At 38.9% G+C, this 14336-nt stretch overlaps 2 protein-coding genes and 1 long non-coding RNA gene across 3 annotated transcripts; 2 read left to right on the forward strand and 1 right to left on the reverse strand.

Annotated features, from left to right (window-relative positions):
- Positions 1-772: 772 nt before the first annotated feature.
- Positions 773-2863, forward strand: LOC135672296 (uncharacterized). The gene is made up of 2 exons (XR_010512933.1): positions 773-2329; positions 2423-2863. It is a non-coding gene; the product is annotated as an uncharacterized LOC135672296 (long non-coding RNA).
- A 3809-nt stretch (positions 2864-6672) lies between these two features.
- On the forward strand, positions 6673-8768 carry LOC135672297 (protein JINGUBANG-like). The gene has a single exon (XM_065180759.1). The coding sequence runs from the start codon at positions 6797-6799 to the stop codon at positions 8543-8545; it is 1749 nt and encodes a 582-aa protein (XP_065036831.1). The 5' UTR covers positions 6673-6796; the 3' UTR covers positions 8546-8768.
- Positions 8769-10533: 1765 nt separating this feature from the next.
- On the reverse strand, positions 10534-14140 carry LOC135672298 (uncharacterized). Its single transcript, XM_065180760.1, has 9 exons — positions 13920-14140; positions 13729-13802; positions 13262-13404; positions 13139-13185; positions 12942-13050; positions 12723-12784; positions 11800-11914; positions 10849-11005; positions 10534-10770 (listed from the first exon to the last, which is right to left on the reverse strand). Coding segments are annotated over exons 1-9 (867 nt in total). The 5' UTR covers positions 14079-14140; the 3' UTR covers positions 10534-10769.
- Positions 14141-14336: the final 196 nt, after the last annotated feature.

A 14336-nucleotide genomic window follows, 5' to 3' on the forward strand; every position in this document is an offset into this window, starting at 1 on the left:
GGATATCAATCACCTTTACTCAAATTTATTTATTTAATTTTTTGATTTATTTAGAACCTGAACAATTAATTATTTTTATAATTTTAAAATATTATTTTTCATAAAAAAATATGATGGATTCATATAATATTTTTTAATATTCGAACTTCTAAATAGATGGACAACCTATAGTAAAAGTTTGGCCCAAAAAAAATTAAGCCTTGATATCCTCCTATACACTATTTTTGTGATCAAACTAGTAGTTTCTCGTATAGAAGGACTACTCCAAATAGTCTAATTTAATTTTTTTGCTATTTTTTAATTTATTCAGAATCTAAACATCTTATAATTTGTTTTTATTTCCACCAAAAACATTGGATCCGTGTAATTTTTTTTTTCAAATTTAAACTTTTAAATAGATGAAAAAATTATGATAAAAATTTGATCCAAAAATATTAAGCCTTGATATCTGATGTATTAATTTTAGTATCAAACCAAATATAATGTATTGTATACAAGGACTTGTCCAAATGCTCTATAATTTTTTCAAAGCTTTGAATTAAACCTTGATGGATATTTATCACTATTTTTATATTTCAAAACTTTTTTGATATTTTTTTATTTATTCAAATTCTGAACCGTCTATGATTTTTCTATTTTCTCTAAATTTATTTCATTTCTACCAAAACATGATCAATCCATATAATATTTTTTAACATTTAAACTTCTAAATAGACAAATAATATATAATAAAATTTTAGTCCAAAAAAATAAAATAACCAATATATTATGTTTTGGGTTAAATAAAAAAAGTGTACTGTATACAGTTGAAATACTCTAAAATCTTTATAAAGCTTTAAATTGTATCCAAATGGATATTGAACAGTATATGGTTTCCTTATTTTCTCCATATTTTTTTTATTTTCACAAAAAATATGGTTCATGTAATGTTTTTTAATATTTAAATTTTAAATAAATAAATAAAAACTATGGTAATAATTTGATCTAAAAAAATTAAGCCATGATACTTGATATAATATTTTTTTGTGTCAAAACAAAAGTAGTGTATTGCAAATAAAGACCAGTCAAAATGCTTAGAAATTTTTAGAAAAGTATTACATTAGTCCAAGGTAGACATCTATCATATTTTTTTTTCTAATTTAATTTTTTTTTATATTTATTTGATTTATTCATAACTTGAATAGTTTATGATTTTACTATTTTCTCTATTTTTTTATTTTCATCAAAATATGTTAGATCTATGTAATGGTTTTTGACATTTGAGCTTCCAAATAGATAAACAACTTATGGTAAAAATATAGTCTAATACATTATTTTTGGGGTCATACCAAAAATAATGTACCATATACAAGAACCAGTCCAACTACTCTAAAATTTTTATAAAAGCTTTGAATTAGACCAGATGGACATATATCACTCTTTTTCTATTTCAGATATTGTTTATTCATTATTTGAATGATGTGTGATTTTCTTATTTTCTCTATGTTTATTTATTTTTACCAAACATGATGCATCCATGTAATATCTTTTAATATTTAAATTTCTAAACAGATGGATAACTTATGATACAAATATATTCTAAAAAAATAAGCCCTGATATCCAATATATTATTTTTAGGGTAAAACATATATATATATATATATATATATATAACTTTTTATTGGTGAGTGTATAATGAACAACAGTAGGTTGAGCTGTCATACTGTTGCAACCACCTGGGCGGCGTCTACTTCATCGTGATACTGTGAGCGTTGACGAAACCAGTCCTCCTCCATTGCGCCCCTTGGATGCACCCATTGGCTGCCATGGCTTCTTATATTTTCTGGCGTTACCTTCGTCAGACATTGCGGGGTCCATGTCTCAGCTCACTGTCTTTTATTTCTCCGTCACAACTTGTCTTATTCATTGTTTTTTTCCCTGATCATGGCCTTACATAAACCCTCTCGAGGTTAATCCAAATTGAATTATTCCCTGAACGACTACCATACATATTAAGTTCCACTCTGTGTGACTCGAATTAGGAACGTATTGACTGGCTTGCTTTCCTGAACGACTACCATACATATTAAGTTCCACTCTCTGTGACTCGAATTAGGAACGCGTTGACTGGCTTGCTTTCCTGTACGAATACCATACATATAGAGTTCCACTCTCTGTAACTCGAATTAGTAACTGGCTTGATTTCCTGTACAGCATAAAGAGGAGAAACCCATGTTAAATTGGGGCGACACACAATTTGGCTTGGTCGAGGACAAAGACGAAGGTCCCGCTTCCATGCTGTTTGGCGCCGAGTTCTTATCCAAGCTTTACACACGTAGCCCACCCGAGGTACGTAAGCATGCACAACCACTATTCATCTTCTGCGACTCATTCTACTGCTAGGGCTGAACGACAGTTGTGCAACCATGAAATGCTTGGAAGGATCTGACGCTGGCGAGGACCCTTGTGAGGCCTTCTTCCGTGTTCCTCGAAGACCTCGCGTCCATGCCTCCCTTCTCCCCGTCGAGATACGGATCGGTGGAGAAGATCTACGTGGTGTGCGCTCAGGATGAGATCATCAGGGAAGGATTTCAGCGGTGGATGATCGAGAACAACCCAGTGAAAGAGGTGAGAGTGCTGGAGGATGCCGACCACATGCCCATGTTCTCAACCCCGAAGCAGCTGTTTCAGTGCCTCTCGGATGTTGCCGATGCCTGCGCTTGATACTCCGAATAACGTGGTCATAATAAAGTAGATTTGTAGTTGTATTTGCGTTGCAGCTATGATTGATGCATCATGGTTTGCTATCAGAGCAATGGTGTAGCTGTTTGATATATCAAATGACACCCAACAAGACAAGAGACAAAAAAAAGGTTTTGTCGATATTAGGCTGTAATGCCGAGTGTTATAGACATTTTTGCGTAGGCAACCTTTGTCACCTTGTTCAGATTACCTGATTCTCCTAATCTATTTAATGTGGACTCTGTTGCCTGACTGCTTGAGACCTGAGGGTTGTACGCTCTTCTCGTGTTCTCATGTGAAACGTAGCTGCAAATTGCAGATTGGCCTCGCTCGCATTGCCTCTCTCTAGGAGACTGTATTAACTATGACTAGGTGACTGCTATTTCGTAATTACTGGGGACGTTCTTCTATTCAGCTTTCCAAACTCCAATTTCGCTTATCATGCATGCATTCCACCACGTGACTTTATGTAACTTCCTTTGCTCCAAATAGAAATTGAAGTCCCATAACAAATGAGAAATAAAGGAATTAAGATCTAAATTCACTTCTAAAGGCACGGTAAAACTGTATGGGATCCATCCAGAATGAACATTTCCTTACAGGCGTGTGAGATGGTACCCAAGATGGACAATTGCTTTGTAATAATTGGACTGAACTCAGATAAGACCCACGGAGACTTGATGCGCGGAAGAGGAATCAGCAATATCAATTTAGGTAGGTAAAGACTTCAGGTTAACAGATCATATCATGTAAAATAAAAAAATAAAAAAATTATCATTATTAATATCACTCCTTCCAGTCACATCATATAACTTTTGAATCGTTCTTGTTTTTCTTATAATTGAACTTCTTAAATCATGTGACCTAATCAATTTAGGTGATGATTCAGGCAAAACCATTTCGGTGCATGCTTAAATTATATCATCCTCTTCTAAAATTATAATTTGTTTATGTTGCCCGTTATTTTTTCAGTTTCAAATTTGTTATTAATCAAACTTAACATCTCTTGAAATCACAACTTTGTGATAGGATTGTAGAGTTTATAACAACTGGAATTCTTATATTTTTGACTTTTATCCTTAATTTTTATTTTTTTTCGTTGGTATCTTAGCAAATACAATACTTTCAAAAATTTTCAAATGATCAACTCTTGGTTTTTATAAGCGTCGTACTTATTCTGGTATAAAAAACTTGTTAAGCAAATAAACTATACAAGCAATAACATCTCCCTAAAATTCTTTAAAAATTCTTCTTTCTTTTAATATGTATCGGATCATATTGAGCATAGTCCTATTTTTTTGATATCATTTTGTTAAGGTGTATACAACATGGTGAATTAATATAAAATTTTATTATTTCTATAAAAAAATAAATTTATTTAATATATATTCACTATCCCTATTTATTTTTAAATATTTAATCTTATAACATATTATCTTTCTACTAAATTCTTAAAATCTTTGAATTTACTTTTTGATGAGGATAGTAATTATGATAAGACCCAACTGACGTCAGATGATGCCTCACGCTTCGGACGACGCAACGACACCCGATCAAACGGACCGAAACACAGCCCGAGGCGCATTAACGCCCACTCAGGCTTGGCTCTTCACGCCACGCCAAACCAATGTCAGACGCCACCGTCTGCCCCTGCAAGCGGGCACATCAAACAACAGCAAGCTTCCCTATAAATATCCTCGCGCTCTGAACGAGCAAGGGGGGACTGAAGGGGAAGGACGGAGGAGAGAACACACCAGGGAGACACCTCAAACTCTTCTTCTTTCTACCCCCTCCACCATCTACTGACTCGATTGTCGGAGGGGTCGGGTCGAGCCTCCCGACCGGACCTGTGTGCAGGACTGCAGACGGAGGGCGTGCCCGGCCGAGGAGCCCCCTTCGGTGGAGACGACTGACCCCGTCCTGATCGGACCGCCGTAACCGACCCCTTCGGTGAACCCGAGGGCCGCACCGAGAGGATCTCGCCTTCCGGGCCCGAACCGAGTCGCGTCGGCCCCGAGGCCACTGCTCCAGACTGTTTACCACGACACTTTTAAAAAAAAATCTTTACATATAAACTCAAGTTTTCCTATTATCATTAGTGAAGAGGTAAGAAAATATATACTTCCTCCAAGTAATACTAGACTAATAAATCCACAAATATTTGAATGCACTAAAACGAGTGACTTTTTTTTTCCTTGCTCATAACACATACTTCTCATATATTATATTTGATGAATGATCGATTCTTAGTAATCTTGTCATCATATTATATTTTTTTAGAAGTTTCATAATCACAATATTTAAGTGAGCATATATAAGATGTTATAATATAGAATTATCTTAAATATTAGTTTTAAAATAATTTAATCGATAAAAAAATATATATATATAAATATAGAGAAAATATTTTATTTATTATCATTTTTATATGTGAAATTAATGTTTTATTCTTGTCACAAATTGAAAGAGTCATATTTCTCATCATAACTTTTTAAGTAATTGTCCCGAGTTTGGAATATTATTTTTCATATCAAGAACATAATAAATATCTGAAATGTATACTTATTTATCATTATTAAGTCTAAAAAAAAATTTACCTCTACCGCTTACTAGTTTTTGAGACGGTTCACTAAATGTAATGTTGTGAGAATAATTTATATCTATTTCAAAAAATAATTCTTTGATACCACACATGTGGTTTGAAGTTTCTATATATCTATATTATGTCATACACTTATTTTCTTTCAAATTATTATAAGTCATTAGAAAAACTTGATTTTTATTCTTCTTTTCTTTGTTAACAAAATTTATTTATCACCTTTATTATTATGATTATAATAATATTCAAAGGAGTAATATCTCTATTTTTGCAAACATAACATTGTATTTTAATTTTTTAGAATTTCTGCCACGTCTACTACCATAATCTCAATCTCTTTGGTTAGAATTTTTTCTATCACTTTTATTGGTTTGAGATTATTGATTGATCTCACTTTTATTGGTTTGAGATTATTGATTGATCTGATTTATGTCATATATTCCTCTTTGTCCATGACCTTCTTCTTTTATATTTTGATTCACTTTTATTTTCAAGAGTAAGCTTAGTTTGTGATGCTTACTTTATAGATTTTTCTTATCATCTTTTTGTAAGCCTTTATTTATGAATTTGAAGAGAACCTATTAGTTATTCTAAATATATTTATTCTAAATCTTTAGATTATTCAATCATTACAAAAATAAAATCAAACTTTGGATCTAGATATCTTAGTATTTTTTTATTAATCTTTGATCACTTATTTGTTTCCTATTTCGTCTCATTTGATTAATAGTAGAAATGATTTTTAAGAAGTAAAACCATGAGTATCTTATTATAATTTTTCAAACTCAGCTCATAGAACTTATAGATGAAGCATTTTTACCGTATACACTTTATTAAATACTTTTTGAAGCATTTCCCAAGTATTTGTTGGAGCAATGATTTCAAATATTATAGCATTAAGCCCTTGGTAAATCATAAATAAAGTTTTTTTTCTTGTTCTTCCTTTTATCTTTAAGTTATTTTCTTCCTTCTGTATTCATTGCTCCTTCAATTGAACTTAGTTCAATAAATTTATCTTCTATAAACTTTCATAGAGACCTTCATTTCGATACACTATATATCATATTTTTTTTTATTAATCTAGAGATTTGGAGTTGGATGATGTTCGAGGAAAAGACCATAGTTTAACTTGACTTTGATACTAAATATTGAATTAGATAGAGAGAAAAGATAGAGCTACAATACAATCGAAGAGTAGAACAAGAAAAAATATTCTATGTTTTACTAAAAAATTCTCTATGTTAGATGAGGTTTATATAGTTCTCAAAACACTATATTCATTACATTTAATATGAACCATTCTTTATCAAAAGAGTCTTTAATGTATCTAAGAACTAGTAGTTAATTTGATTTATCCTTTTATGGATCTTTAATGCATTTCAAATATTTTTATAATATTTTGATAAATTTTGTCCCAACAAAATCTACGTATAACCAGCGGTGCATCACTAATTTTGGTTGACCAATTCTCAAGCATGGGAAGGACGGGTGGTGAAGGCCGCGAACGAAGTGAACGCCAGGCTACGTTCCCATCGTCCCCCCTTTGCGGCCGTGCGCATTCCCCGCGGATCTTCCCTTCCGTTGCGCTCTCTCGTTCCGGCAGGTTGGCGCAGTCATGTTTTGCCTTCCTATTCCCTTTCTCTTATTTATATATACACCCCGTCCCCCTTCTCCAACCTTTGCTCCTCCCAGCCTCCGCCTGCTGCTCTTCTCTTCGTATTTCTTCTTCATACATTCTTCTCGTCCAAAGCTTTACTTGTTCATCGGCCATTCTCCCCTTGATGGGGGAGGGAAAAGACAGCAGCGGTGGCAGTGGGCACGGAGCCATGCACGCCAACGTGCCGATGCCGCACTCGGACCCGCTCATTCACCATTCGTCAGCTGACGATGACTACTACGCGCGGCACAGCAGCTCCTCGGCCACCGCCAGCTCCGGGTACTACTCGGACCACCCCACGGCCGCGAGTGGTGACAGCTCCCCCTTCGTCATGTCCCCCTGGCATCAGAGCGCCCCTTATCCGCCCTGCGACCCCGCCTCCGCTGACGCCGCCGCGCTTCCCTGCACGGGGCTCATAGGCTCCCTGGTGCGGGAGGAGGGCCATATCTACTCGCTCGCCGCCATCGGCGACCTCCTCTACACGGGCTCCGATAGCAAGAACATCCGCGTGTGGAAGAACCAGAAGGACTTCGCCGGGTTCAAGTCTAGCAGCGGGCTTGTCAAGGCCATCGTCATCGCGGCCGACCGCTTATTCACCGGACACCAGGATGGCAGGATCCGGTCGTGGAGGGTGTCCCCGAAGGACGCCACCGTGCACAAGAGGATCGGAACTCTTCCCAGGCTCAAGGACGTCCTCCGGAGCTCTCTCAACCCGTCCAACTACGTCGAGATCCGCCGCAACCGCAGTGCGCTCTGGATTCGCCACTCCGACGCCATCTCGTGCCTCAGCCTAAACGAGGAACAGGGGTTGCTTTACTCCGGATCCTGGGACAAGACCTTCAAGGCGTGGCGGATCTCCGACTCCAAATGCCTGGAGTCCGTCGTTGCCCACGACGACGCCGTTAACTCCGTAGTGGCCGCCTTCGACGGGCTCGTCTTCACCGGGTCCGCTGACGGCACCGTCAAGATGTGGCGAAGGGAGAAGCACGGGAAGGGCACCAAGCACACGCTAGTGGAGACTCTCCTCAAGCAGGAGTTCGCCGTTAATTCGCTGGTAGTCAGTCCCACGGCGCCCATCGTCTACTGCGGCTCTTCAGATGGACTCGTCAATTTCTGGGAGGGGGAGCACCACCCGACCCACGGCGGGGTACTCCGAGGCCACAAGATGGCAGTGCTGTGCCTTTCCGCGGCCGGGAGCCTCCTGCTGAGCGGCTCCGCGGACAAGACCATCTGCGTGTGGAGGCGCGAGGGCGCGGCACACACCTGCCTGTCTGTGCTCAGCGGACACTCCAGCCCCGTCAAGTGCCTCGCGATGGAGACGGAAGCCGGCAGCGAGGAGAACGGTGGCAGCTACGCCGCCGCGAGGTGGATCGTGTACAGCGGCAGCCTCGACAAGTCGGTGAAAGTGTGGCGGGTGTCGGAGCAGGCGCCGCTGGAATTGGAGCAGTCGGGGGCATACCGGGGGAGCAACAGCGGCGGAAGCAGCGGTGGCACCGGACAAGCCTATGGTGGGTCGGTGGGCCAAGAATTCGAGATGCCGGTGGAGCAACTACGAGCCGCCGCATGAGATCTACATGCGATGGCGCTTATGACTGCTGCAAAGCGGGAGCCCTCTTCCTGTGATTCGAGGCTGATCGTTGTGTGTGTTCCGGACTTGAGAATTCGTGCTGCCTTGTTGTTTTCATGTAATCGACTGAGTTGAGGGCGATCGGGATGTTTGGTGTACGCAGAACAATACGAGTTGGATGATTAATTAACGAGCGAACTCTTTGAGGGACACTGTCACAGAATTTATGGTGTTTTCAATTATTTATCATGCCATTTATATTCAAAAAAAAAAGAAAAAGAAAAAGGAAAGCGTTCACTATGTGTTTGTTGCAAAGAAGGGACAAAGATTGTTTTGCCGCAAAAGATTTCGTCAGGAAATATGGTTTAGACAACACCTATGCATTTGCACGTAAACCTAAAATCTTTCTAACTTGCTCGCTCGCCACCCACCGCAGCATAGGAGGGGAGGAGGTGCGATTCGTGGAATCGACGAAGTACCAAGTGGCAGACTTCAAGGTGGGGTTTTACAACGGCGACCATGACGACGGCAAGCCCTTTGATGGGGTGCTGGGGCTCCTGGCCCACGCGTTCTCGTCGGAGAGCGGCAGTCTACACCTGGACGCGGCGGAGCCGCGGGTGGTGGACTTCGGGAAGGAGGAGTTTTAGCTAGCGGTGGACCTATCAGTGGATGAGCAAGTGCGGCGGGCGAGCAGAGGAGGTGAGGTTCGTGGAGTTGGCGGAGTACGAAGTGGCGGACATCATGGTGGGGTTTTACAGCAGCAACCACGGCGATTACAAGACCTTCGACTGGGTGCTGGGGAGTCTGGCCCACTCGTTCACGCCGGAGAGCGACAGTCTGCGCATGGACGCGACGGAGCGGTGGACTTGGGGAAGGAGGAGTTACGGGTGGCAGTGGACCTATGAGCGGTAGGACAAATTATTTTGACCTAGTAATTATTTTGACGTAGTTCATTTCTTCATATGAAAACCTTCACTCGTGTCCATATTCCTCAATGCAGATAACAATCTACTTCTGCTTTCCTGTACATTATGGAGGAATATAGGAGTGACGACTGTTCCATGAATTCCACAAGAGAGAGAGAGAGAGAGAGAGAGAGAGAGTTTAGGGTTGTCATTCCAGATGTATGATTGAGTAGTGTCTGTGGACAAAGAACAAGAAGAAGAAATGAACGTCTGTAGGATTTAGGAGGAGATGGAGATTTTGCCAGGTTCGTCGGCGGCTTTGAGCGTTCTGGTGATGATCTGACGGGCTTTGACGCTCTTGATCTCCATCCTAACGCTCGTGCTCTTCTCTAGCCTCGCGTACTCCTTTGGCTTCTTCTTCTTCTTCGCCGATTTGATCATCTTCGATTTCAACTTATCTAACAGCACCACCAGTTGATCACCCATGTCACCCTCTCTCTCTCTCTCTCTCTCTCTCTCTCTTATATATTTACTATTACATATGCTAGGATTATAAGAAACAAGGCAATGATTTGTTTCCTTTTCTCTGGCTTCGTGTGCTGGCTATGACGAGGATGGGTTCCAAAAAACGCCATAGATCATGTCCATAATGGTGGATGGATTTGTTAGCGTTTTAATTACCGTTGTCATGCTAAACGCACACGGTTATTAGATCTATTCTTGTCTCTCAAGTAGAACGGATTAATTGATCGGGGATTGAGGAGAATATTGTGTACATTTAAGATTAATTCAACTACAATCAAGGTTTCTATCTTATCCTTGATTTATAATATCTTCAAGGCAATCCAATTTTATATCATATCCTCGTTTGCAATATCCTTAAGAGAGAGAGTCTCACCATGGAATTAAAAATTTTCTTTTATTGAAGCTTTCCAAGAAAAAAGAGACCAAGAATACTTCTAAGTTTGATACATATTTGTAATGATACCAACCAAATTCATCATATATATATATATATATATTTGCATATTTCATACATGATATTGATACGTATGATTTGTGACCATATTGTGCAATAATGCATTAATCAACGACTTAATAGAGACCATATTTTTTTCAATAACACGAGTAAACATCTACTCAAAATTCAATTTTGGTAACCTTTGTATGTCACAGCTTGCTTAGCTGCAGCTTTTTATGGCAGACTACCCACATTAATCAGGATCTGATGAGGCATTTTGTGCATGGTGCAAAAGGGTCGACTTGATTGCACCTATTCATGATGAATAGATCATCAGACGAAGTCACCACCTAAAAGTTCTGCAACAACGTATAATAGAACTTAATATTATAGTCGTGTCTCATAGCATATGAAAGATATGGACAGAAATTTCTTACCACTGCAAGGGAAATTGAAGTTTTTGTGCATCAGACCACAGCATAAGAGTCGATAGGAGTGCAACAGTAGCTGTCTCAACTCGTAGCCGGCATGGACCAAGGCCAACAGCAGTAGCACCTGCTTCTATCAATAGTTTCACCTCTTCATTCGTGAAGTCTGGAAAAAGCAATTACCAAAATTGTCTAGATAAGTCTTAGTTAACAATATTTAATAGAACGTTCTACTGTATTGCGTGAAGCTATGAAATGCCAACTAGAAATAAGCCTATCAACCTTAGTCAATCATTTCTTCCTTCACAATTAGACAACTTTTGTATTTTATCTTAACTATTAAGGTCCTAGGATTGGCAACAAAAGCATATGGCAGAAGAAAGATAGTGTTTGACTGTTCAAACCTACCCTAAACATACGAAGGCAATTTAGATTGAGGTGGACAAAAGATTCAAATATACTAATAAAGAAGAAGAGATATGGATAAATGCTGAGATGAAAATAAGAAGCAATTGCAATATGTGTTTATTAGGACACACAACAACAATGAACATTACATCTAAAATACAGGCTAATGTCTTAAAGACAACTTGTTTCAATTGCCAAAAGGAGGAAAGAGTTTTATAAACCAAATGTCATTAAGTTGGCTCATAGAAAAATTGTGAATAAATAGACTCATCTCCTTAGTGTAGTTAGACTCATTTTAAAATCGAAAAGAATTGGAAATGCAGCATAAAATTTTAAATCTCTGTTATCCCTGTAAAACCAAACTGCAAATTGTTTAATGGAATATGTCCACTGGCTTTCATTCTCAAACTATGTATTTGCTTCATGCTGACTATCCCCATCAATAATTATTATATTCTTTTGCATTATATGGTTGTGAGAGATGTGGGGCAAGGGTAATTCATGGCTGGCATATTGGAGGTTTTGTATCAAGGAAGTGAAAGAACTACTAACCCCCTTCTGGACCAACAATCAGAAGTCCACTGTCTTCTACAGTTGACTCGGATAGGACATTCATTAGAGGAGTTGCTTCTGCTACAGCTAGAAAGGCGAACTTTGAATTTGAAACCTATACAGCATATCAAGAAGAGGCATAACTGGACAGAAACTGAAGCAATGTTCAACTATTTACTGAAGAAAACAGCATTGAGCAACCTAGTACTGCAAAAAAAAGAGAGTTGAAGCAGCATATCATAAGCATATATGTTTAACCTCTGGCTTTACTGTGAGATCTTGATACTCCTTGAAAAATTACACATTGAGATTGCATAAGACATCATAAGGTCATCAAATCTGATTTTAAAATCAAAATTTATAGACTAGCTATCATCATTACTATCCTTTTCTGAGAACTGTCATGAGTGATCAAATTTCAAAAATCTTTAATACTGAATAAATAATCAACAATGGTAATCTAAAATTATAACTGTGGCTCCAACTAGGAACACTTACACATTTAATCTTAGATTAAGTTTCTTCATTTCTAATTGTGACTCCAATGCCATTGAAGACTCCATTGATTTACATAGTCCACAGACATGTTATAACTTCTCATTAGACAACATGAAATTGAACCACATTTTCTATAAATTATTCTCACCCTCTATTTTTTGGAAATATGTTGTAGGTTTAAGTCCAATTTGCACTATGCTAGAAAAGATCCCAACCATAAAATGGTCCAAGACAAGGATAATTAGACCAGTCTACCTTAGTAGCAAATACGTAAAGGAAAAGCACACATAAATGTCCTCATTTGAGCCAAGAGACTATTTATTGTATCTTATCTCATGCAGGCCATTGTCATCCGAGTTAGGTAGAAGGAGAATTGTACAATGGGAAAGAATCCATCTCTGGACTTCAAAAGGAAAGGAACTTACCATCGGTAAAAGTTTCTGAAATTTCTTAGGAGGATTTAAAGTCATTTGATGTAGTCTCTGACCTATTGAAAAAGAAAAAACAAAGACAGCATATCCTGCTGAGTAAAGGGATTAGAATTAAAATATCTGCTTCACAATTCTAAGATATTCTAATCATTTCATTGACATGTAAAAGAAACAGAAAAGATATAGCAACATGCAAACCCAAGAAATCATTACATTGCTTAACAGCAGCTAATACAACACGTTCCAACCTTTCTACCCGATTTTCTGTAATCGTATGAGATCGCTCTGTCAAAAGGGGGGTTACACTGCTCGCTCCCAGTTCCTTAACATAAGGTAACAGAGAACATAAGCCAATGTACCTGTAATACTCAACAAGAACTTGGAATTCCCACAAGCAGAAGAGAACATACAGTGCATTTCTCAACCAGCCAATCTGCCCGACCACCTTTCAAGGTTCCTGAAACAATTGCAGCTTAGCATATTTAAATAGACACACATAAGAATGATAACTCAAATTGATCAATAAGACCTACCAAAAGCTGCATATATATGCCACTGAACACCCTGAGGATCAACGACTTGGGGTTCCTGTAGAGCAATTATATCTAATCCAGTCCGACTTACACTCTGTATGCAGCCTTCAACCAGACCACCTTTACCATCAAAGAGTTCCACCCTTGCGTATTATAAAAGAAGAGGAAAAAAGGGACATTAAATGCGACATAAGAACCAAAAGTTACCCTTTTACTCCAACAAGAACATTTAGAATCAGACTAACAGAAAGCTATCATGTAATCAAGATCTTAATTTATGACAGACACTGTAGAGCAACCACAAAATGAGTATCTATTTAGAAGAATAGAAGTATCAGTTCCAACTCTATGAGCTACACTACAAAAGAACTAGCATGCTGTTTAACCAAACAGCATACCATCTTGATCTTTTCCGGCATACTTAAAAACACTTTGCGCACATACAAACTGATACTATTCCGGCATACCTATCATTTGGTCCCAGGCGTAGCACCTTCGTCATGTGCCAGAACTCGTCACCTTGGATCCGTACAGCATTTCCCTGCCACGAACCCAAAAAAGAGAAGCCCATCAATAATGTAACAAGAGCATCAACTGCTCGCTGAAATGTCTATAAGAAATGCCGTCAGCCACGGCTACCAGATCAGAGACTAGGCACCTTGGAGGTAGGAAGGGACGGGGAATGGAAGCGGGGAAGGCCGCCGCGACATAGGTTTCCAGATGCATTGGAAGACAGGGCGCGGAGGACCGGCGAGGCGCTCCTCCATGAGCGCCGGATGAGGCCACACAACGAAAATCGAGCGGCCACGGTGGGCATCCTCCTCGATGACCAGTTTCGAGGCGGGTCACTTTGTTGTGATGTGCGGTCGCTCGAACGAGCATGCGTAAGCCTTTTGTAGGGAGTCCGATTCGTCCGGTCGCGTTATTGGACACTAACGGGTCCGGTCAAAGTAAATTTTAGGCGAACTATGCGAGTGAATGTACAGTTAATGGAATCCTCCGATTGGCAAATAATAAATAAATAAAATATATTTTAAATATATATTACTTTAGTATTTATTATCTAAAAAATTCG

This window comes from Musa acuminata, chromosome BXJ1-4 (genome assembly GCF_036884655.1).
Source record: "Musa acuminata AAA Group cultivar baxijiao chromosome BXJ1-4, Cavendish_Baxijiao_AAA, whole genome shotgun sequence".
NCBI classification, from domain to species: domain Eukaryota; kingdom Viridiplantae; phylum Streptophyta; class Magnoliopsida; order Zingiberales; family Musaceae; genus Musa; species Musa acuminata.